The sequence below is a fragment of the Coffea arabica genome, chromosome 6e, assembly GCF_036785885.1.
Source record: "Coffea arabica cultivar ET-39 chromosome 6e, Coffea Arabica ET-39 HiFi, whole genome shotgun sequence".
NCBI lineage: Eukaryota > Viridiplantae > Streptophyta > Magnoliopsida > Gentianales > Rubiaceae > Coffea > Coffea arabica.
Window position 1 is genome coordinate 10,929,760 of NC_092321.1, and position 23,254 is coordinate 10,953,013.

At 37.1% G+C, this 23,254-nt stretch overlaps 3 protein-coding genes and 1 pseudogene across 5 annotated transcripts; 2 read left to right on the plus strand and 2 right to left on the minus strand.

Annotated features, from left to right (window-relative positions):
• Positions 1-2,325: 2,325 nt before the first annotated feature.
• Positions 2,326-8,618, plus strand: LOC140009503 (NADPH--cytochrome P450 reductase-like). Its single transcript, XM_072055227.1, has 18 exons — positions 2,326-3,227; positions 3,550-3,609; positions 3,750-3,826; positions 3,952-4,009; positions 4,147-4,230; positions 4,338-4,374; positions 4,842-4,911; positions 5,017-5,211; positions 5,335-5,427; positions 5,575-5,800; positions 5,887-5,970; positions 6,053-6,204; positions 6,548-6,644; positions 6,866-7,015; positions 7,106-7,183; positions 7,290-7,412; positions 7,527-7,640; positions 8,121-8,618. The coding sequence occupies exons 1-18, from the start codon at positions 2,868-2,870 to the stop codon at positions 8,199-8,201; spliced, it is 2,139 nt and encodes a 712-aa protein (XP_071911328.1). The 5' UTR covers positions 2,326-2,867; the 3' UTR covers positions 8,202-8,618.
• Positions 8,619-9,592: 974 nt separating this feature from the next.
• Positions 9,593-10,623, minus strand: LOC113728791 (probable polyol transporter 4; annotated as a pseudogene).
• Positions 10,624-15,855: 5,232 nt separating this feature from the next.
• LOC113695036 (auxin-responsive protein IAA33-like) lies at positions 15,856-16,917 on the plus strand. Its single transcript, XM_072054102.1, has 2 exons — positions 15,856-16,379; positions 16,679-16,917. The coding sequence occupies exons 1-2, from the start codon at positions 15,919-15,921 to the stop codon at positions 16,755-16,757; spliced, it is 540 nt and encodes a 179-aa protein (XP_071910203.1). The 5' UTR covers positions 15,856-15,918; the 3' UTR covers positions 16,758-16,917.
• A 2,311-nt stretch (positions 16,918-19,228) lies between these two features.
• On the minus strand, positions 19,229-23,141 carry LOC113697425 ((DL)-glycerol-3-phosphatase 2). Of its 3 annotated transcripts, XM_072055228.1 has the most exons (7): positions 22,921-23,141; positions 22,005-22,064; positions 21,315-21,539; positions 20,166-20,226; positions 19,848-19,995; positions 19,646-19,725; positions 19,229-19,528 (listed from the first exon to the last, which is right to left on the minus strand). In XM_072055228.1, exons 1-7 carry the CDS (start codon positions 23,018-23,020, stop codon positions 19,405-19,407), a joined length of 798 nt encoding a protein of 265 aa, XP_071911329.1. In that variant the 5' UTR covers positions 23,021-23,141; the 3' UTR covers positions 19,229-19,404. The 3 variants fall into 3 exon arrangements, with proteins under 3 accessions (XP_071911329.1, XP_027072829.1, XP_027072831.2); XM_027217028.2 differs by lacking the exon at positions 22,005-22,064 and having other exon boundaries at positions 22,921-23,138; XM_027217030.2 differs by lacking the exon at positions 22,921-23,141 and having other exon boundaries at positions 21,315-21,549; positions 22,005-22,022.
• Positions 23,142-23,254: the final 113 nt, after the last annotated feature.

The window sequence follows — 23,254 nt, forward strand, 5'->3', positions numbered from 1 at the left end:
TTCTTAATAGAATGCACCAAAAGTTTAAAGAAGACAAATTCTCTTCTAGCACATCCATTTTTATTGTCGTGATACAGGAATGCACTAAAACTGCGCAATTCCTGGTAGCAATCTTCGTTAATAGAATAATAGGATTTAAGAACCATGGTATCCAAGCATATATTCTTCTAAAATACAAAGCTCATTAATTGATTTTTTTGGGTTTTGTTTCAGTTTGTTCCTCTGCGCTTCTCAAAACTAGTAGTCTCGTTTTCATACGAGGACCGAAAAATGGAGTTTAATCAAATTTCTAAAATAGCAGTAGATATTCCTTTATCAGCAGTTAATATCTGGCCGACATAATTTAAAATCGGCCAAACATGGGACAAATTATATCTGGCAATGCTCCAACCAGTGCTTCACCATCCATGTCCTCACAAAGAAGTTGAATAGAGTATTCTTCCCAGTTTTAAAATTTTCTAGAAGAAGAGTAGCCGTTCAAATTGGTGGTCTTGTGAGTTGTGGGGTCTTGTGGCTGATGGGATTCCACATTTTTCATATCATTTGCAACATGAATGGATGTGAATACAATTAACCATCGAATGGATGTGAATACAATTGTGTTTGGATTGGGTCATTATGTACAAATTCTCTTTCACCCCTCTAAACGGGACAAGGGTGAGATTTAAGAAACGAAGAGAGGAAAATGGTGATTTTTATTTATCCTTATATATAAATGTTATTCGGTTCATGATATAAATATATTTTTTAATTTTCTTTTATGTTTATCGTCGCCTTTATTTTTTTTTTATATGACATGCATCATATTATACAAAATAAAATATAAATCTACAGTGTTTTTTCTAAATAATTTCTATCAAAAAACATACTAAAGGGACAAAAAAGATGGGAGGGATAATTCTCATGAGTAAACTATTTAAGGGGTTCCTAAACTATTTCAGCCATCTTTGAATACACGAATTCACTCGTAACGCGTGATAATTGTAAATTTCTTCGGGGATTAGTTGAAGTGCTTCGTAATGGTTACATTATTATCTTTTGAGCTAAATTCAATTGAAGGAAAGACAAGAATTTTATTAATTATTTTTATTAAAATATTGTTGTTTGTACAAATTTATTTATATTTTTCAAAGCAATCCTTTTCCCCTTTCCCCTGCTACCGATCTCCACTATGGATACCTTATTTAATGTAATATTTTTTTTTTTTTGGTATTTCTAGATAGTATATTAAATAAAGTTTATTTTTTTGAAACAAACCATATTAACAGATTTTTATTCTTTGTTTGCAAGGAAAAAACATGGAAAAGTGAAGAAAAGTTAATTATTTTTTCCTTTATATACGTTTAATTAGGAGGAAAGTTGAAAAATTTTGTTGCAGGGTCTTACATTTTCATGTATTTTGTATCTTGCAAAATTTGCATAATTTTAAAGAAAAATAGTTAGTTCAATAAAAGAATTTGAAGAATTGCTCCTAACTATTACTAACTTTCTAATTTCCCTTGAAATTTTTATGGATGACTAAATGCATAATGAAAAATAAATTTTGTTTTCTTTACCTTGCTTTCGGATGCTTCACTTTCTCGCAAAAACTTTCCATCTATTCAAGTGACAACAAAATTAGACCCATGTAACCTTCAAGGTTCTTGTAAACCTAAAATATCAATTACTGTGCAGTACATTTTTCTTTATTGTACAAAGTTGACTTTGAATGGTTAAAAGCACAAAATTTCAATCTCATCAGTTCTTATTTTCATTCCTTAGTCTTGCTGATTACATGCAAGCACAAAACTGCTGAAAATGTTTGTTCCTTGAGTCCCACGTAGGATTGTACTAATTTCAAGATACAATTCGCATCAAATTAAAATTAGCCTCGGGAACTCATATAGCGAATTCGTAATAAAAAAAAAAAAGTCTCTTATACACCAATTTTCTTGGTATCGTTTAGTCGTAAAACCACGTGTCCCAGAACGAGTGGCAGGCAAACCACCGCCACCACCACGCGATCACGTATGACCGCACGAGACGCACGAGGGCATTTTCTGCCCATTATTCTTCAGTACAATGAGACAGAAAAGAGCATTTCTGAAAGGAAAAAAATAAAAAAGAAGACAGAAAAGGGCATTTCTGATATTCAACAACTTGAAATAAAAATTGAAAGAGAGTAATCATAGTACTTAGCATACTTCTACTACTGCTAAACTCCAAATAGAAAAAAAAAACAATTTTTTAATTTTTTTTAAATTTTTAACCCAAAAAAAAATCCATGCATTAATTAGTCAATCTAAAAATTATAAACAAAACAAACCCATCACCCGGTCCAGTCCCGAGGCAAGCAGGCAGGATTGAAAGTTGGAAGTCTTCCTCTTCCAAGTTCCTCCTTCGTCCTCCCCCTTTCCTCTCCCTTTCATTAATTTCATTTAACCATGGTTAAGATGTGTTAGGTGGGTATGACCAGTCTGGTTTGGCAGGCTGTTTAATTTTTTTTTTAATTTTCCCCATTGCTTGTCTCTCGCTTGCGTTGGTTGTCCATATAAAGTCAGCTCCCTTTCTCATTTCCCACATTATTAGATAGTAATTTGGACGGACAGTTCTCGCCAAACCTCACCAATTTTCACCAACCCCCCTAAAGCAATCTGACCTGCGAGAAAATTTAGCAAAAGCAGCTTGATTTTTTCAGCTAAGCATTCAAAATTTTGATATATTCGTCGATTTAACTCCTACCCAGTTGAGAAATTCCAGTTTCAGTGGGGAAAACTCAAGTTTTCCTCACTTTTGTAGCATTTCTTGAACTGGGTCTGTCTGGCCGGCGAAAAAGTTGGAATTTTTTCTTTTAAAGTTAGTTTTAGCTTCCACCCAGTCGAGAGGAGATGGATTCTAGCCCAGAGAAGTTGTCACCTTTCGATTTGATGGCTGCGATCTTTAATGGAGCTAAATTTGACGGGTCTAATTCGTCGGAGTCCGGTGGTCCGTTGCCGCCGGCGGTGGTGGCGATGCTGATGGAGAATAGACAGTTGATGATGATACTGACGACCTCGGTTGCTGTGCTGATCGGATGCGTTGTTGCATTGGTCTGGCGGCGGTCGTCGGCTTCTACCAAGAAAGTGGCGGAGCCGCCGAAACTTATTATGACGAAATCCGTGGAGGAGCCGGAGGAAATTGATGATGGAAGGACAAAAGTTACCATCTTTTTTGGAACCCAGACTGGTACAGCTGAAGGCTTTGCTAAGGTGTGTTGTCACCTGAAAAATCCACCTTATTATTTTATGAACTCCATTTGATTTGATTCTCCGGAATATTCAAAAATAAGGGCAAAAAGAAGAAATATAGTGTCATAATCAAATCAATTCTGATGCCTAGACAAAAATTTGGAAGGACAAAATTGCCCTGCTGAATATGTCAAATTTGGTTAGTTGGGATAAACTTCCCGTGGGAATTTGTGAATTGCGAAGTGTAATTTGGTCATCTCAATTGTATAAAAAAAAAGTAGAAATGGGAATGCTCTGCCTTTTTCTTTAGTTTGGGTAATTGAATCGTTGATCCCTTTTTTAGGCACTTGCCGACGAAGCTAAAGCTAGATATGAAAAGGCTGTTTTCAAAGTAATTGATTTGGTAAGCTATTCTTCTGTTTCCTTCCTTCATTTATTTTTCTTACCTCATGTTCTTTCTGGTGGCAAGCTTTTACTGCCATGTTTCTGTGTTTGACATGATATTGGCTTCGTCTAAATGATTGAGTGGCTGATGCTTGATAGGATGATTATGCTGCTGATGATGAGGAATACGAGGAGAAGTTGAAAAAAGAGACTTTGGCTTTTTTCTTCTTGGCCACGTGAGTTATAGTAATTGGTTGTTACTGATCACTGCCGAACTGCCTCTTTATTGCTTAAATACATCACCTTTTTGGGAGAGGCTTTTTTTTTTCACATTTTACTAATTGAGTATGGTTGATTTCAGATATGGAGATGGCGAGCCAACTGACAATGCGGCGAGATTCTACAAATGGTTTGCCGAGGTAAGAAAAAGGAAAAAAAAAGAAAAATTAGATTTTTGAGATGTATATATGCTCATTTTCTACACTTAGTGCTATTTTGGAAAACTGAGTTGGGATATGATCTTCCCGTTGATCTTTTAAAATGTGGTTGTGCGCAGGGAAAAGAAAGAGGGGACTGGCTTAAGAACCTTAGTTATGGAGTTTTTGGTCTTGGCAACAGACAATACGAGCATTTCAACAAGGTCTGGACTGGTTCTGTATATCCCTGCTCTGTGAAGGACTTGTATTGTGCACTTATGTTGTATAATCTTTTACTGACGGTTATATATCTTTGATAACTTGGGAACAGATTGCAAAAGTGGTTGATGATCTTTGTGTTGAGCAAGGTAATTTATATTCTATGGACTTACACTTTTGAGTAATGTAATGGGGGATGTTGGGACTGCTGTTATGATCCTTGAATAGGGAGAGTTTAATCCATTGACTGTCATGAACTTTTGATGATTCCAGTTGTGCTTTTGTGCTCCGTATCTTACCATTGTGTAAATGGTATAGAAATTAAAATCCTGGCCACGCCATCCTATTTTCTGCTACAGTATTCGCTGCACTGTGTGTTAAGTTGAAGATTAGGCTGTTAAAAATGCTGCTCTTTATATGTACGACCACAGAATGTATGACGAGAGAGCATGGCTGTTCGCCGCTTTTTTCAGTGAACTTTGCATGTTGTGTCAAATATGTCTTTGTTTTCCTCTCTGTTACAACTAATTGTGATAGTCCGTTCTTTACTTTTCAAAACATTAATCATGTCAGGAATTTTTCACCTCCATATTTTCCTCTCCTTACAACTTTGCAGGTGCTAAGAGGCTTGTTCCTGTTGGTCTTGGAGATGATGACCAGTGCATTGAAGATGACTTTGCTGCATGGTATGATTGTACAAAGAATCTGCATGAACACAAAATCCAGTATATCATGCCTTGCATTTGTGCTCGTACAAACTTAAACCATGTTTCATAATTTTGCTTATCCAGGCGTGAAAATGTGTGGCCTGAGTTGGATAAACTACTAAGGGATGGTGATGAAGCATCTGTTGCTACTCCTTACACTGCTGCTATTTTGGAATATCGGGTTGTGTTCCACGACAGATCAGATTCACCAGTTTTAGATGATAGAGCAAATGGACACGCTAATGGTCATGCTGTTATTGATGCACAGCATCCTTGCAGGTATAGATAGTGCTTCCAAGATCTTTTGGAGATGAAAAATAAAAAAGGAGTAGGCTTGTATGACGTTAGCAAAATCATGCTTTTCATGTCACAATCTAATATATCTGCATTTCGTGGTTGAAGATCTAATATTGCTGTAAGGAAGGAACTTCATACTCCTGCTTCTGATCGTTCATGCACGCATCTGGAGTTTGACATTTCTTGCACTGGAATTAAGTGAGTTGATATTTCCTTTGCAACTTAGCTTCTGTTTTCCTGTTTCTGAAGTTCCTAGACAGCTGTTACATTGACCATTGCAGCAATAAGGCTATTATTCTCTATTTCTGTGCTAGTGTTGTTCACTGATGTGTCTGTTGTATCCAGGTACGAAACTGGAGATCATGTTGGCGTGTATTGTGAAAATCTAAGTGAAACTGTGGAGGAGGCTGAAAGGTTACTGAATTTGCCACCAGAGACGTACTTCTCCATTCACACTGATAAAGAAGATGGCACACCACTTGGTGGAAGCTCCTTGCCACCTCCCTTCCCACCCTGTACATTACGAACTGCTCTGACTAAATATGCTGATCTTTTAGGTTCTCCTAAGAAGGTATGTCAATAATCATGTTAATATCTTGGGCATTTGAGAGTCACATTGAACTATGATGTGTTAATGCTCAATCCCATGCTATGCAGTCCGCTTTGCTAGCTCTGGCAGCTTATGCATCTGATCCTAGTGAGGCTGATCAGTTAAGGCATCTTGCATCCCCAACTGGAAAGGTATCAACCTGTTTCCTAGTAACTTTTATTCCCAATGTGATTTTAATTGCTCCTCATGGAGATACATCATATCATTTTCCAGGATGAATATGCACAATGGGTTGTTGCAAACCAGAGAAGCCTCCTCGAGGTGATGGCTGAATTTCCATCAGCAAAACCTCCACTTGGAGTTTTCTTTGCTGCAGTTGCCCCACGTTTGCAGCCTAGATTCTATTCTATATCTTCCTCGCCAAGGTATGCTGGGTTATTTTTCTACTCACAATTGCAGCATCACGTATTGGTGAATTTGTATTAGAAAGGCTGTCACTCGTAAATGTGGTTGGAACTTCTTTCTTGTCCTTGGTGGACTTTGTAAATTGCCACATCTCCTTTCGTCATACGTCTAATTTCTTTCTGTACCTTTCTCCAATGGTACTGAAGCTAATTTAAATCAGTTTCCACTTAAGCATTGTAAATGGGAATCATCCTTGAAGAGTTAATTACCTTCTTGAGTTGCTTTTTATTCTTATTTTTATTTTTGTTTTATTTAAAAAATGGATGGTCTGATGGCCTCATTGTTTACATGATTGTCATGCAGGATGGCACCCTCTAGAATTCATGTCACTTGTGCTCTTGTTTATGATAAAACACCAACAGGAAGAATCCACAAGGGTGTATGTTCAACATGGATGAAGGTATTGGTTATTTTAGTTTAGCATTTTTGAAATTTCGGGCCCTTCTTCTTGCATATAAGAGTGTGTTATGTTTATGTGATTTGGAGATAATTTCATATAGCTGAAATATCGAGCGCGCTAAAAGTATAATTTTTGGCATTGTTTTGTCTTTGGCACGTATTTTTCAATCGTTGTAGCTTTGCATTCTTCTCACTTCTCAATTGCCCTATTTGTTTGCCCAGAATTCCATTCCTTCGGAGGACAGTTATGACTGCAGCTGGGCTCCTATTTTCGTCAGGACATCTAACTTCAGACTTCCTTCTGATCCTAAAGTACCCGTTATAATGATCGGCCCTGGTACTGGTTTGGCTCCTTTTAGAGGTTTCCTTCAGGTTCGTCTCAAAGCACCTAATGTTTCATGTACCTAGTTGGTATATAGCACTGTCAAGTTTAACACATGGTGTATTTGAATTGTATTTCAGGAAAGATTAGCTCTGAAGGAAGAAGGAACTGAACTTGGTCCTGCAGTCTTCTTTTTTGGATGCAGGAATCGCCAAATGGTCGGTGACTCATTTATTGAATTGCTACAATATCTGAAACTGTATTTACATGGTTTCCTTGTATACCAGTTTCTAAGTTTTCTGACTTTTATCACCAATCTTGCAGGACTACATCTATGAAGATGAGTTAAACCACTTTGCTAAAAGTGGTGCACTCTCTGAGCTAATTGTTGCCTTCTCCCGCGAGGGGCCCACTAAGCAATATGTACAACATAAAATGGCAGAGAAGGTAGTAGAAGAGTGTTGCATGCTACATACTGTGTTTTTCAGATTTTGTGTGTTTAGAGAGTTTTTGAGTACTATTTTTGAGATGTTAATCCTAAATTTTCATTGGGTGTTGTAGGCTTCCGATATCTGGAGCATGCTTTCTGAGGGAGCCTATGTGTACGTCTGTGGTGATGCCAAAGGCATGGCCAGGGATGTCCACCGAACTCTCCATACCATTGTGCAAGAACAGGTATCTTAACAGGATTAGCTGCTATTATTTGGTTGATACTTTTGGCTGGAGTATTCCTTCCTACCTACCACCTATTTGGTGAATCTTGCACTAATGCACCCACCAACCATTTGTGACTCCCATATGGCTGGAAAACCGATCACAACTTCTTTTTCCACGTGTTGGCATGCATTTGTGGTCGTGGAGGCTCCTGAAACTTTGAAAAGAAGAGACATCAATTATGTAGTAATGTCAAATGACATTTTCTTGAGATTGTGCCCCGCCTACAAAGTTGGGCCTCCCCTTCCCCACTTAAAATAAATGAAAAAGCTAAACTAATAACAGAACGCATGACGGATGCCCTTCATGTATTTGACTGTAAAGTGCATGTTTTTCCATTTTAAAGCAGGAGGCATAAGGATTATAAGCTGACCCCTACAACCATGTCAAAAGTTCAGTGTGACACAAAGCTAACGCGTCTGCCGATTTTTTTTGTTTCAGGGATCTATGGACAGCTCCAAGGCTGAGAGCTTTGTAAAGAATCTGCAAATGAGCGGAAGATACTTGCGCGATGTATGGTGATCAGCCCCTAAAAGATAGTAGGGAAAATGACAAAAAAAGATCGCGATGCTTTTATAGGTTATTAAGGGGAGGCATTGTGCAAAAGGTATCCCCGCCTTCCTCCGCCAGCGTGAAAATGGAAGTGTCCTTGTCGTGTTATTGTATTAATTCTTCTTTTGCTTTTGGAGGATTTTTTGGTTCATGTAAGTTATAAATACAGTAGTAATACATGCCATATTTATGTTGAACATATATATATACATATATATATATGTGCCAATAATGGTTGGTAGCAACTTTTTAGAGGCAGGCATAGCTGCCGGAAACTGGGGAGTCTGTATTATTACTAATGAGACAGGGAGATGGTTTTGACCGACCCACCGACATGGATTGATTTTGAACTCGTATATATTTAAAGTTTTTATTTCCAGTGTTAAACGTATTTTGTCAAGTCAGTCTTCTCTACCGTACTTTTCTTTCTTGAATCTGCTATTCTTCCTCTGCAAAGGTAAACAACTAAAGTATGAAGGCGAAGTTATTGGTTTGTCCCTATGGAGCATACTTCAGAAAATGTCTGGGAGGAAAAGAGAGGACGAGGACATTGCAGTTTCTGTAGCAACTAGCAAGGCACATGTTTGTCTTTGGACATGACTTGGTACTGAGGAATTTGGTTGGGACCAATAATAGACACTATTCGTAATTTCGAACCACCAAAAAAAAATAATAATAATAAAGGGATGCTATTAATAAATGGAAATAACTATGGGGAAAAATGCACTTTTCATCCTCAAAGTTTGGGTTGTTGATCAATTTCACCTCAAAATTTCACCCAAAACACATTTCATCCTCAAAGTTACGTAATTTTGGTCAATCAAGGACAATTGACGGGAAATGGCAAATTTGTCGTTAGAACCAACTGTAAACCCAACAAAAAATGGGTAAAACCAAATGGAGCTATATCTAACGGAACAATAATTTGCAACGGACAACAACCAACATTCTTCTCCTTCTTCCCTACTTTTTTGCAACCACAATTTTTTTGCCAATCTCTGGATATTCAGAACCACAAGACTTCAGAACCACTGATAATTGACGGGAATTTGCATATGCCTTTCTGTAGCCACAAAATTCTACTCTGGATCTTTAAACATTTCATCCTAGAGCATTTGCCAGTGGTTCTGAAGTCTCATTTTTGCCGAATGAGGAGCAGAAGTTCTGAAGTCTGCAGTGGTTCATCAACTCCATTCTGCAACTGTGGGTTGAGAACAAAAATGAGCATCTGTTGGCGTGGCGAGAATTCGGGAAGAAGATTCCTTGGTTGCTCTCTGTGGCCCATAAGAAATATTTGTCTATAAATATTGGTCCTTAGATTTATATTTGCAGGACTGCAAACATTCAAGCCAGTATCACTATCATTGCTTCAGCACTAGATGCTCAACATCTCCAAGCTCTATTTCGCCTCCTTTCCAATGCTCATCAGTCTGAAAAAGCTTTTCAATTTGCTCTAGTGATTTCCCCTTCGTTTTTGGGACACACTTGTAAACAAAAGCAACAGAAAGAGCTGAAATTGCTGCAAAGACAAAAAAGGTTCCACCTACTATATATAGCATGAGAAATGGTTAGGAAAGACATGGAAACCAGGCCACTACTGACTATATTCCCCGCAGCCCCAATGGAGGATGCTTGAGCTCGTAACCTTAGAGGGAAGATTTCAGAGGACAAAACCCAACAAACTGGGCCAATTCCCACTGAGAAGAATGCTGCATTTTCACATACACAGAATGGCCAACTTTATCCCAATTGGACGATTCCCCAGGAAGGAGAGAGTTAATCCCATAATGAACAAACAAGCGGTCATTCCAATTGTACTCACATAAAGAAGTGGTTTTCTACCTACTTTGTCAATAAGTAAAATAGCTATCAGGATGAAGACTGTTTTGGTAAACCCCACGGCAACTGTTGCAGCATGAAGTTCCGAACTGCTCTTGATCCCGGCATCTTTAAAGATTGTAGGACTATAATACACAGTTGCTTCCGTTCCTGTGATCTGTTGGAAAGTCTGAATTCCACAACCTGGAATGAGCATCTGTTTAACCCCGGGTGACGGATTTAGTAATTCACGCCATACAGATCTCTCCTCGTGCTTTCCAGCGTTGGCGAGCCCTGCAGCTAGTTGTATTTCAGCTAATCTCTCCTCTGCTTCTTTTGCATTTTCAGTTGTTTTGAGAAGCACCAACCTGGCTTTGGTCGTCATGCTTTGCATTACTAGCCACCGCGGAGATTCAGGGATGATAAACAGAGCAAAACAGGTGAAAGCTGAAGGGAGAATCCCAACGGCAAGCATGATCCTCCAATTTGTGTGTACGAGGAGCCCTGAGAAGGCATAATTTGAAACATAACCAAGTAGGATCCCAAAATTAATGGAAATTTTAGGGATGGAGGTTATTTAATGAATATTTGTCTATGCCTTCCTTCTTGCCAGCAGATGCTCGAAATTGTGACGGTGAGATTGGCCAAAAAAACTTTTAGGGCTGAATGGAAAAGAAAGAAGAAGAATGCAGCTTTTTTCCTTTTGCTATTTTCCAAATTTTCATCCATTAAAAAAAGTGGCTCCATTTGGTTTGACCCGATTTTGTTGGGTATAAAGTTGGATCTAACGGGAAATTGCTTCTCACATGCAAAGTTCCGTCCCAATTAAATAATTGTTCTTCATTTCCTGTCAATTGTCCTTAATTGGCCAAAATTACGTAATTTTGAGGATGAAATGTATTGTGGGTGAAACTTTGAGTATGAAATTGATCAACACCCCAAACTTTGAGTATGAAAAGTGTGTTTCTCCCTAACTATGGGAGTCGGTAATGAAAAGAACAGATGAGCCCAGCTGTCAACTATTGCGTGAATCGCTGGCTACTTAATATGTCGAATGCATGAGAAAATTAACACCATCATGCACGATTTGCTTTTGCAGAATGTGTTTTTTGGACAGTCATTGGCTAAAAAATGATGGGTGCCACATTTTGGGACAACCCCCAGTTGAGTTATTTCTCCCATCCGCCAGGAATTGATAGTTGGTAGTAATTGACTTGGGAGTTCATGACGCTCAATCGTCCATTTAATTGAGTAGGCCTATTTAAGTCTTGTCAAATTCTAGACATCATCATATAGAAGATGCAGTAATCTTCCAAAAAAGGAACAGAAATGATTGAGGACGAAAAATGAAGTATGCGTTTCAGCTTGGCCTGTTAATCAACATCCTTACCAGTAGAATCACCTTTTTGCCTTTTTTTGGAGAGGAGGTTGGGGGGTCACGTAATCATCACAGTATGGAAACTCGAGCTTTAGCCACACAAGATAAGTAATATACTAAGCAAAAAGTTAAATTTCCATTCCTAAGTAACTTAAATTTGTTGTGTTTTAAGGCTCAATACCAAAATATCTCCTTACTTCAATAGCACGTTGCCTCCCTTATTCACGAAACATGCAAATTGCCCTCTCTAAATTATGAAAAGACAGTCATGCCTTTATACTTTTTTTTTTTTTTCAGTTTTAACCTTTTGGCAATAAAAAACTAAATTTGTTTATTAAAATTTAACCTTTTGGTTCCAAAATTATTTTTTTTTAAACAGAGAACTGTTATATTAATAAGGGTAAAGTCTCATGAATGATTAATTAAGATGCCCAAAACATCTTATAGTTTCTTTTGTTAAAAAATAGCTGATTGTAATTTTAATCTTAACAAAATTTGTTCCTGCTTTCTCATACTCAAAACTCAAGTAAAATCATGAAACTTAGATTTAAGCTTTAGTTGGGAAATGTTTCTTTCAGTTTTTCCTTGAAAAAGAACTATTTTTGGCATCTAACTGTATCATTCATGAGACTTTACCCTTACTAATACAACAATTTTTCATAAAAGAATAAAAATAACATAATTTTGGAGCCAAAAAGTTAAATTTGGTGTACAAATTTAGTTTTTTAGTGCCAAAAGTTTAAAACAGTTAAAGAAATAAGTATATGAGGGTATGACTGTCTTTTCATAATTTAGAGGGGGCAATTTATGTGATTTGTGAACATTAGGGTAATTCACTGCTGAAATAACATTACAAGGGCACATTTTGGAATTAAGCTTTGTTTTACCTACCCAAAAAGATCCTTGATCAAAGACAGCACGTGACTTTAAGATAAAGGCCAGATGTCAGTGAAGTCCTTATGCGGTTAAAGGCCGAATTTATGTTGGGCCGCACAAATATGAGTCTGGTTGCGATCCTTCCTTGCTTGAGGGTTACTACAAACACACAAAAAATTCTAGTTGTTAATCTTTCTTAGCGAGAAATCTTATCCTGGTCAGACTAACTATTTAGTGAAATAAAATTGTGGAGTCCATTAATTCTACATAAATTAAAATTTAATAAAATAATAAGGTCCTTATTTATCTAATTAGTAATTTCTGGTTTGTCAAATACCAACTATCATGCTTGTCAAGTAGTTTGTATGGACCAAGATAAAATTTCTTTTTTGTTGGTTGAGATTTAAGTAAACCACGCAAGTGTATATAAACTAAGAATAGATATATGTAAAATTTACAAATAAGGTAAAAAAATAACGTCAAATTTGAGAGGTTAAGGGAGTAATTTAATCATTTTCAAAAACAATTAACAGTTAATAAATATTTATAACTTTCAAAACAATAGCGTTATAACTTCACCATTTTTTTTAAAAAAAAAACTTCACCATTATAATAACAAGCCATAGCCCTAGAGCTAGAGGTAATGCCTATAAGTTGTTCAATCACCACAATAATCTATGATACCATTTCCCTATTAGCAAGCACGAGCAAATTGGAGCAAGCCCGTTAGAGAAATAACCAGCCAAATGACCCTTGAACAAGCACAAGGAAATTGGAACAAGAAGCTCATCGTAAAGCTACTTCCCTGTTCATGGCTTCACTGGAAGCCTCCTATTTTCTTGATTCCTAAATTCCTGAATGCGGCATTTCGTCATGTGAGATTTTCTAGCATCTTTTCGTTCGGTTTTTCTTCCCCCTATCGTACGATATACCACCAAATAGAGAGGCTAAATCGATGGTTTTCATTGCCTGATGTCCATACTTGGGATTGTAGCTCATTAACCATGCACGTTTTCGTTAATTTTCCTCTCAGCGACCGTTATGCTGATAATGGCTCAGTTATTATTATAGATGCCCACATGTTAAAGTTGTTCACCAGCGCTTGGTACGTACGGCAACTAGAGTGCAATTTGTGCCATACTCTTTTGCATCGAGTATGCCAATATATAGCCATGGCACATAACTTTTCCGATCTATTCATTTGCCCAAATGAAATTTAGTGAGCTAACTGCTGTTGTACTAATTAGAAATGATTTAATCCACAAAATAAAGAGGCAAAACTTCATTAGTTCTATTTTCTGATTTGAAGAAATAAAATGTCATCATAGGAAAAGATCGAGAGAGGTACTAGCCTAAGAGCCTCTATGAGAGTCCAGTGTTTTTCTAGAGCTGTGCTGCATGTAAAAATCTTAGAAGGCACTAGACTTGAACTTCATCAAATTAAGTGCTTCAACTGAAAAGCTGTCTCAATATATAATTGACATATATTATCATAATGAAGTTGCTGATAAGCGAGTAGTTCCTTTGTTTTGTCAGTTTTTCATCACACAAAAGTTTCAAACACATAATCAAATATTAACTGCGTACGTACAATGTTATTAATTAGGCACCCTGGTGCCTAGGAGAAGTTTGCCAAACGCCTGACACGGCCGCACAAGTTAATTGATTACCTGCCAAATCATATTTAAGGAGCTGCCCGAAGTTGCAAGTTCTAAAGTTAAATACAGGTCCCAAGCTTCCTAGACCATCTCCTCCTCTAGTTGAGTACAACCTATTAAGTTTCCTACAAAAAAAAAAAAAGGGTCCCAATCTAATTAAATCAGTGCCATCCTACTCATACAGATTATAATTCTCAGCAACAAAGCATCAGACTGTTATTAGGACGAGGATCATAAGGTTATTGTCATTTAATTAGTGCTAGTTAATTTACTTACTAGAGAAAAGCTGAATGGTAGGGAAGGATAAGTTATTCTGCCATCTAAAATTTATGTAATTATTTAAATTCCATGTATGCTCTCGATATTCTCTTATAACAAATGCAGACCAAATGTGTATCTTAGTGTACATTCCTTCAAAAAATAAAAAAAAAATGCTCATTTTACTGTGGTGAAATGTAAACTTACATGCATGCAGGAGTTCCTCAATTAAAGATTGTCTTTCTCATTTAATCCAATTTTTAGTTGACTAAATGATTGTCGTACTCCCCGCATTCAGATCCAATTGAAAGACAAATTAAAACGACTCTTCATTTAGCCATTTTATGCTTTTCTCCTAAATTGTTAAATTGACAAGAGCCCTAAAATATATTGGACGTCCATGCTGCTTGCTGGACAATTATGGGTTCAAATGGCAATAATTATGACCCATAAACGTCCATCATATATTAAAGCAAACGACAAGGTAGAATACCTTCAAGGAAGAAAAAAAATGAAGTTAAAAAGAGAGAAGTGGTTTTGCTCCAAAATCACATAATAAGCTAGGACATGGATGTCCCCGACCGTCAAGGAGTCAAACTAGCGAACCCTTCGCCGACTGCAGCGCGGTCGTCTCCAGAGTCCATGCAGCTCCAATTTACAAGACTTTTCCCCCATTTATATAAGTTTTGTAAGAAGTTTTTGATGCGTTAAACCACACTTTGTTTATGTTCAAACTTCCCCATCTTGCTTTTTCTTGACGCATTATACAAATTTACAGTCACATTCCCAATACAATATTACTCGAGGACATGCGTGCCTCAGCGTACCTGATGCAATATGTCTCTATATTTATGTGTCATAAGGAAATAGTCAAGATGAAAAAGGGACAACCCCCGACCTCTTTTTCACTCACAAGCAAACATCCCCTTGCTTTCTCTCATACCACAAAGTCTAGTGATCAAGTGGCAAAAATTTTCTAACAATTGCAAGGTTTGAGTTCGATCTTCTGTACAAAATCAGTTGCGCCATATAGGAAACTGTACAAAATCAGCTATGATACTAATAAAAGAGGATAAGTATAGCTAGTTCTGAGCTCTGATTTTAAAATATGAGGGAGGCCTAGACGTCCACACTAATGATGCTTTCAATTCCTCGGCCCCGGATCCTATAAGCGGCCAACTGTAACAATTTATGATTCTTAGCTACCAGAAGAGTAGAAAACTTCATACGGAGCTGGACATACAAACACATAACTACATCGTACTTATAAAATGTTTGCCTAAAATCTTTTACAAGATCCAATCAGATCAGGGTCTGAAAATCTAGTTGATACTTGCATCATAGCTGTCTTCATAATGTATTTTACACATGTCGTTGTGGAAGACTTGAATCAGATTTCCAGTGAATTGATTTCACAGCCAATTAATAGCAACAGCTTCGAAATTTGAAATGCGTAGCTAGAGTTTAGGGCGGTTTCAGACACCTTACTGACCATCACCCGACATTTGTGCTCGCAATCTTCTATATATAATTATATATACACATTACTGATTACACACACACACACACACTCATGCCTCATCACAACTTCAACAAACACGAACTCTACTTCTACTCAAACTCTCTCTTTTTATGCCACCTCTAGCTTTAGGCTGAACCCTTTTCTTCATTTTGTCTACAAGCTTAAAAGCTTGAGAAAATGAGCAATCTTGATTCTCAAAGACAAGAGTCTTTGAAAATGAGGTGGCAAGAGAGGAGACTCAAGGCAATAGAAGAAAACCAAAAGATTAATCCCACGGCCTCTCCCAACTTCTATACCAGACTACTTGGTGGTGGTGCAAATCCATCACCATTAAGGGCAAACCCTAAAAACAATATCCAAATGTTTCCTGGTGGTTTTGATGATGATCTTGTTTCGGCATTGGTGCCACCGTTGACTGTTGTTCTTGAAGGCCGTTCCATTTGCCATCGGATTAGCCTTGACAAGCACACAAGCTACCAAAGCTTAGCTAGGGCCCTGAGACAAATGTTTGTTGATGGGGATGCTACTGGACTCCCATCAGATGGTGAACTTGATCTTTCCAATGCGATTCCTGGTCATCTCATTGCTTATGAAGACATGGAAAATGATCTACTTCTTGTTGGTGACCTCAACTGGAAGTGAGTCTCTCTACAACCAGATCCTATCAAACTACTGTACATAGATGAATCTTGAAAACTATCTTAAACTCTACTAATATTTTTTCACATTCATCCTTGAGATCCCACAATTTTTTTTGCAATGCGAAGTTTTTTTTTTCTTGGATAAATGCAATGCTGAAGTTAGCTTTCCTAGGATTCTTGCAGTGAGTAAGAGAATCCTAAAATGCGCTATACCTATTAGGTCTAAGTTTCTAACCGTATTATATTTTTCTTTATTTATATGTTACAATCGTTTCTTTCCTCTGGGTATTGTGCAGTGACTTCGTTAGGGTGGCAAAAAGGATCAGAATACTGCCAATAAAAGCAAATTCAAGAAAGGGAAAGGTAGAGAACTAGCCATTGCGGGTTTTGAGAATTTTGCTTATGTTTTGGGTGTTGAAATCATTTTGATTTTGCAACGCACCAAAAAAAAAAAAAAAAAAAAATTTCTCTATGCTTCTACCGACTCTGGTAATGTGGAGTGAGGATGAAACGCTGTTGTGGTCAAATACAGTACTATGCGTTCCTCAAAATTAACTGAAAGACATAGTACTATGTACTTTTTCTGCTGTCAAGTCCATGAATAAGATGATCTTTGTCCTAAACTTAGCTGCTAGAAGGAAAGTTCATGATTTCCATGCATGGCTCAAAATTCTTTTTTATTTTTAATTTTTTTTGGCTTATCCAAGGAGAGAAATAGCAAGGCCACTAAGACGGAGATGATTTCTGACAAGTACGTTTTGGTGATCTATTACACGGAAAATTATAGTCCATTTCACATGCTGATTCGGGGATGAAGAATGGAGAAAAACAACCACCAAAGGCTAAAATACGTATTAATAATTGAATCCCAGAAAGAGAAGAAAAGAAATTGCAAATAAAAGAATATCAAAGCCTTAGATATCATATATTCCCCTTGATGCTGTTGCTTCTTCTTGCCTGCCGGAATGGACAATATTTATTGATCGGTACAACCTGAAAGGAGGTTTGACACATCTCCAAACCTTTTTTGTTCCATTCCACAAGAAAGTTTGACTGTGGTAATTGCTAAAACAAAAACAACAAAAGCAAAAAATGGGGCCGCCACTAATAAAAGAACCTTGAAAGATGTGATAAAACAAGTGGAGGAGCAAGAGTTACTAGCAACCTTTGTGAGTTAATTAACCGGAATTCAATTAATTTGAAGTATAGAACGTGTGAGGTCACCTTACTACGTTGACAATAACGTTTCAGAATTAGTCTTTTTTTTCTGCAAAATCTAGCAAAGAAGACACCTTAATTGCCACGATTCCAGAGTCCAGAAACCGGAAAAGAAATTTCTTCATTTGTATCGAACCAGAGTATATATATATGCCTTTTCTTCCTCGATCGATTTGGACTAGATAGCTTATTGGCTTACTTGTCTAGCCTCAAAGGGATTGCATTCGATGATGATTGGTGTTGTACAGAAAACTACCCCATGCCTTACATGTTTACGAACCATCTAATTATATCATACAATCTTAGTGACCTATCTGTACATACTCAATTATGAATGAACTTGCAGCAACTTTAACAGCAATAATAAATTGAAAAATGTGTCAAATTCAAGTATACATATGATCCTGACCGCTGCTCATGAATCATTAAAACAAGCAAGTGCATTGGAGATTCTCTACTTGGTCTTGGCTTTAGAATAGAAATTTCTGAACATTTTCACCGAACTCTTTTGTGATCTTTTAATAATAACATCCAAGAATTGACTCTGTGAATATCTAATCCTGGTATACTTTTCTATCCTCATATTGGTATTAGTGGACAATATTGTACATATAGTCACGGGTAAAATGGCTTAATTAGTTCCATTTCACCATGATTACAGTTTAGCTAGAAGGCAGGCATCACGTAGAAAACATTAGAGATTTGTATCGTTTTGGTTTCTAAAGTATACATTCTTTTTGAACGATTTCCCTCGCTTGAGTAAGTTCACTTTGAATCAGGTGACTTGACAATTTGTTACTTGTCGAGATCGAACTGAGCTGATCTGAAATCACGCATTTGAAACTAGGAAAGAAAGAAAAAGAAAAGAAAAGAAAAAAGATGCCTTGCGAATTTTACAATTCAGGTAGACCCACATCAATGCAGGCGGAATTAAACCGCAGATCCGTTCGCTTTAGGTGTTTGACAATAAAGACGGCTAAAAAGGGAGGCGTTGGGTGGTCGGGAGCAGATATGCATGCATGTCGCGGCTTGCTATGAACCAGGAATGTCGGCTAATACATTATTGCAATTGCATTCCCAAATTGGTCAGAGAAGATTCCAGCTTGACGTCTAGAGTGAGGACAGGCATTTATTTTCCTATGCCAGTCCTCCTCCTCCCCCTGCTCCTGTCGTTAGGGCATAGGACCTAGTAGTTAAAATAGGACTTTAGATTAGACATTTAAAGGACTTGGGAGTAATATTACTCAGGCCTCTTCTGCTTTCTAGTCCTTTAATTTAGTGCCAATCTTACCAGTTTTTCCAGCCGGGCATTTAATTAGTTTTTTACGTTAGGCCACAACACTCATCCTAGCTCTACCAAGCTACCAAGCCCGCTATTGTTGCTTCACCCTTTCTTGCAAGGTTGCCTAGCTTTTATTCTGTGCTCGAATCTTCATTGGTTTTAGATGGCCTAGTAATTTTCAATTTTTTTTTTTTTAATTTCTGTAGTTTGGGGGAATGAGCAATTCTTATATTATTTACTTGAGTTGCAATTCCGTTAATTTATTTCTGAGAAGATCGTCGAGAGAGAGAGATACCTTTGATCAAACATGGAGATGCTTTAGACTCGTGGTTGCAATATCTGGACGTATTGCAAAATTTTCAATAATATTTAGACGCCAACAACTGCATTAGTTAATTCTCATGACATGATCATCACAAACACAAAAGAATTCCTATAGCAATTAGAAGTGATACCAATAACCAAAAACTTCTCTTTTCTATGATAATCAATCATTACTCAACTTGACAGTGTGTGAATCCTTCAGTTTTCAAATGGAGGCAGCCCCCAATCTTTGGGGTTGAAATCCAGTAGGGAACTCAGAACCTGATCAGCAATTTCATGATATGAGTTGTCCAACCTAGGATCAGGAACCATAACAACAGACCTGCAATGATTTGTAAACAAACTTAACCCACAGAATCTCATGCCATGTTGTACAAGCATTATTCCAAGTTTTGTTTACTACATCCACACATTATAGGGGGAAGTAATGAGGACTTACATCCCAGCATTTTTAGCTGCAAGGACACCAGAAGGAGCATCTTCGAAGACGAGTATGTTATGAGGATCAATAGGTCCGCCCTGTCCATATGCAAATTGATGATCCAATTACAACACTTTCTTGTTGCAACATAAGAAAGCAGTGACAGAAATTCATTAGCTTCTGCCTTTTAGGTACTAACTAAAATTTTGTCTCACAGTACCTCAAATCTTCTAGCTGCAGCAAGGAATCCATCAGGTGAGGGTTTGCCTTGTTTTACTTCAGGATCGTCACCAAGAACAATATGATGCATCAGTGAAAAAAGTTCACCATGCCTTTGTGTTTTCAACTCAAAATGCCGTCTGTGAGAACTGTAACCAGATTCAAGAGGATTGCTGAGTCTCCACATTTTAACACTTGAAATTGCAGATTATAATGCATAAAGACAACATCCAAAGATCTAAAAGCTTAGATCATCAGTTATGTGAATGTGACTCAAAATCTGAACAAGACAAGAAGAATGAAGGTCAAAGTATTGTACCCTGTTGCAACACATATTGGTACTCCATTTGCATGGAGGTGCCTAATCAAGTGGCTGGCTCCTAAGATCATAAGAAAGAAAAAGTTAAAACAACGAAATAAGAGTATGTAACTGAAAGCTTTAGAACAATAAACTAATTATTACCCAAAGAAAAAGTAATTAAAAAAAAAAAAAGAGGAAGACTCCAAGATGACAAAACCATTCTTGAACACTAGAGTTTAAAAAGGTCAGCTGCCAATTCACTTCCCAGTTTGGAAAGTAACCAACATCCAGAACCCAATAGAACTACATTCAATAAAATTCCAAGGTGGAAGGAGGAGAATTTAAGAAGAAGAATGAGCAGACTCCAAGATAAAGGGTGTACTCCACCATCTACTAAACAAATACAGAATAGCAAGCACAGGAACCAAATTTCGGAACCTGAAACTTGAAATTTCCATTTTAAGATTAAAAAGGGTAAAAATGGACAATCCCTTCAGGAAAAAAGCTACAATCAGTATAGATAAAATATCCAAGAAATTAGAAATGCAAAGGAGATTTGCAATTAAATTGGTGTCAGGACGTTTCATCATTTTATCTGCAATTCTCAGGATCATTCCATAAACTAACGAATCACCAAATAAGAAACTCAGAAAACATGCTTTTGTACATTTTTTTTCATCTTTGACATGAATATTTTGTTGAAGTTCAGTAGACATCTTTTTACTTATTTAGCAGATCTATCTCAGAACATACTGTCAAAATCCATTGGAAACTTTGGCACACAACAGACTTGTATTTCCATGTCAAAAGGAATGGAAACAAATATTGATGAGAATCACATCAAACTGCTGTCAACGGTCGCTAAAATAACTTTATCTCATGATTCCCTCGGTAAGTGCTTTCAAACTGACATGTAGGAAGGCTTTCCACAGATTCGAGTGTCCCATGTAAGGGAGTAGTACTCCCCTTCTTCTTGATCTTTTCATGATACTCTCTCGTATGTGTTTCCCTCTAAAAAAAAAAAACTGACATGTAGGAACCCAGATGCAAGATTCTCAAGCCAACTGTGGCATCTAGTATATGAGAGCAAGAACCAGGAGTATACAGGGAAAAAGTTTAGGTGCAAAATAATGTAGAGTATATTACGTGTTGGAAATACAAAAATACCTGGCATGAGTTCGCTAGTTGGAAACATGTCCCGCAGCATATCCTCTCTTTGCACAAGGAAATCTTCAGCTGTCAGCTTATCGTTAATACCAGTCTCTTCAACAAATACTCGAGCAGCTTCAATTGCCTTCTTACCCATCATTTTTGCCTTCAAAGACCAATCAAAAGTCTTGTTGTATCTTGCAAGTATAGTCTCCTGCACCTCTGTATAGAATTTTTCTGTATCTGTAGCAATCTAGAAACTGTATAAGTTTGTTTCTTCACCAATTAAATATCTCTAAGTACCCATTAAGACAAAGATCACTACAATCATCCTCAGATCTAAGAATGGAAAGTAAAAAGATCCAAGGAAACTAAATCTTCCTGACCTAAGATCCTTTCAGATATTTCAGCACCAGCTTCCAATGCATAAATAAGCACCAATTCAAGGAAGACATATTCAAGTCTTATTTTATATAAAATTGGACATAATCAGTATTATCAGGGAAAATTTAAAAAAAATGCTTAAAGTATCATAAAAGAAGAAATAAATCCAAAGCCCTGATCCACCGGAGTATGCTAGGGATTTTGATTGCTATGGCTTGCAAAAGTCTGTTCTTGGTGAAGGATTGAAAATATAAATATCAATAACAATTGTTAACAATACATCATGAGGCTAAAAAGAAAGGGACAAGTTATTATTTTAAATACCATCTAAAAGTTCTGTGCAAGTGTGCTTCAAATCCTCTCCTTCAATATTTTGATAAGCAACTGCACAAATCCACCTCAAGACATTTTCAGAAAGAAATTGCATATTAAAAGGTACACGAGGCATAGAAGAGCACCCAAGGATGTAAAAAGACACAGATTCAATAGTTTGTGAACTGAAATTAACACACTGCAAAGTGGGATAGATCCGCACACTACTCCAATCCACAGGAAGATTGCTAAACCAACACTCTGTTCCTCTCCTATAATTTTTAGGCTTCACAAAGTACCACAATATATGGACTATAGAAAATCAGGTGGTCCATACATGTGTATCTGCCAATCAAACTTGCAAAATTCATTGTATCTTTAACGAGAATGCTTTTGCAAAACCTCAAAGTCTCAATCCTTTTCCCATGAAAGTCCTAAGCTACAAGAACCACAGGCGTTATAATGAATTTTAAGAACAAGCCAACAGCTATTGATCCCAAGTATTTGTCAATTATTTGCTTACTCCTCCAAGGAGAAAAAGTGTCACCCCAAACTTACCCTGCCAGCATCAATTGTCAAATAGGACCCACATTGGTAAAATTACAACAGCTAAGTATACAGCATTAAGTATGATTTTGGTCCAAAAACATATAAACTTAACGAACAATTAAGCTTCTCCACCAGTTATGGAGAGCATTAACGTTAAGCTACTCAAGAAATTATCTTTTTGCTGTTTATTTCGCGCGTTAATTGATGAACAAACCAACGAAAAAAGGCAATTCAAATACAGGGCATGAACAGTTTAAGGCTTTAAGCCAAAAGCTCAGGATGCTAGGACAAATCTGTCCAAAAAAACTTATGGGATTCAATACTTAATCGCATTAAACTCTATACAAGTAGTGACTTTGTCAGCGAGAAATAAATATACCTAGTAAAAGGCCATCCATGTCGAAGATGACATGAGTTACTGAGCCTTTTCTTTGACAGCTAGAAGAGTCAACTTCACTGCCTCCATTGATATTCACCATTTTCAGATTTGCTTGTTTGCTTTGACCCCAACTACACAGATCTTGAGAGCACACAGGCAGTGTCAGTATGCCGTTTTTCTGGGGCTTTTACAGCCTTAGATGAAAATTGCTGCTGATTTTTTCTGTTCGTTTTCCGTTTTCAATTGGCTATTTTCATATTGTGAATTTACAATAATGTCCCCATAAGGCAACTTATTTGCCCCCCTCAATGTTTGGAGTTAACAAATCTTCTTC

Excerpts from the sequence above, each read along its gene's own strand:
- LOC140009503 (XM_072055227.1), top strand. The coding sequence starts at position 2,868 with ATGGATTCTAGCCCAGAGAAGTTGTCACCTTTCGATTTGATGGCTGCG. Across the intron at positions 5,428-5,574 it reads ATTTCTTGCACTGGAATTAA|GTACGAAACTGGAGATCATG; the intron begins GTGAGTTGATAT and ends TGTTGTATCCAG. Across the intron at positions 5,801-5,886 it reads TTTTAGGTTCTCCTAAGAAG|TCCGCTTTGCTAGCTCTGGC; the intron begins GTATGTCAATAA and ends CATGCTATGCAG.
- LOC113695036 (XM_072054102.1), top strand. The coding sequence starts at position 15,919 with ATGAGCAATCTTGATTCTCAAAGACAAGAGTCTTTGAAAATGAGGTGG. Across the intron at positions 16,380-16,678 it reads GTTGGTGACCTCAACTGGAA|TGACTTCGTTAGGGTGGCAA; the intron begins GTGAGTCTCTCT and ends GGTATTGTGCAG.
- LOC113697425 (XM_072055228.1), bottom strand. The coding sequence starts at position 23,020 with ATGGTGAATATCAATGGAGGCAGTGAAGTTGACTCTTCTAGCTGTCAA. Across the intron at positions 20,227-21,314 it reads AACTAGCGAACTCATGCCAG|GAGCCAGCCACTTGATTAGG; the intron begins GTATTTTTGTAT and ends TTATGATCTTAG. Across the intron at positions 19,726-19,847 it reads CTGCAGCTAGAAGATTTGAG|GGCGGACCTATTGATCCTCA; the intron begins GTACTGTGAGAC and ends GCATATGGACAG.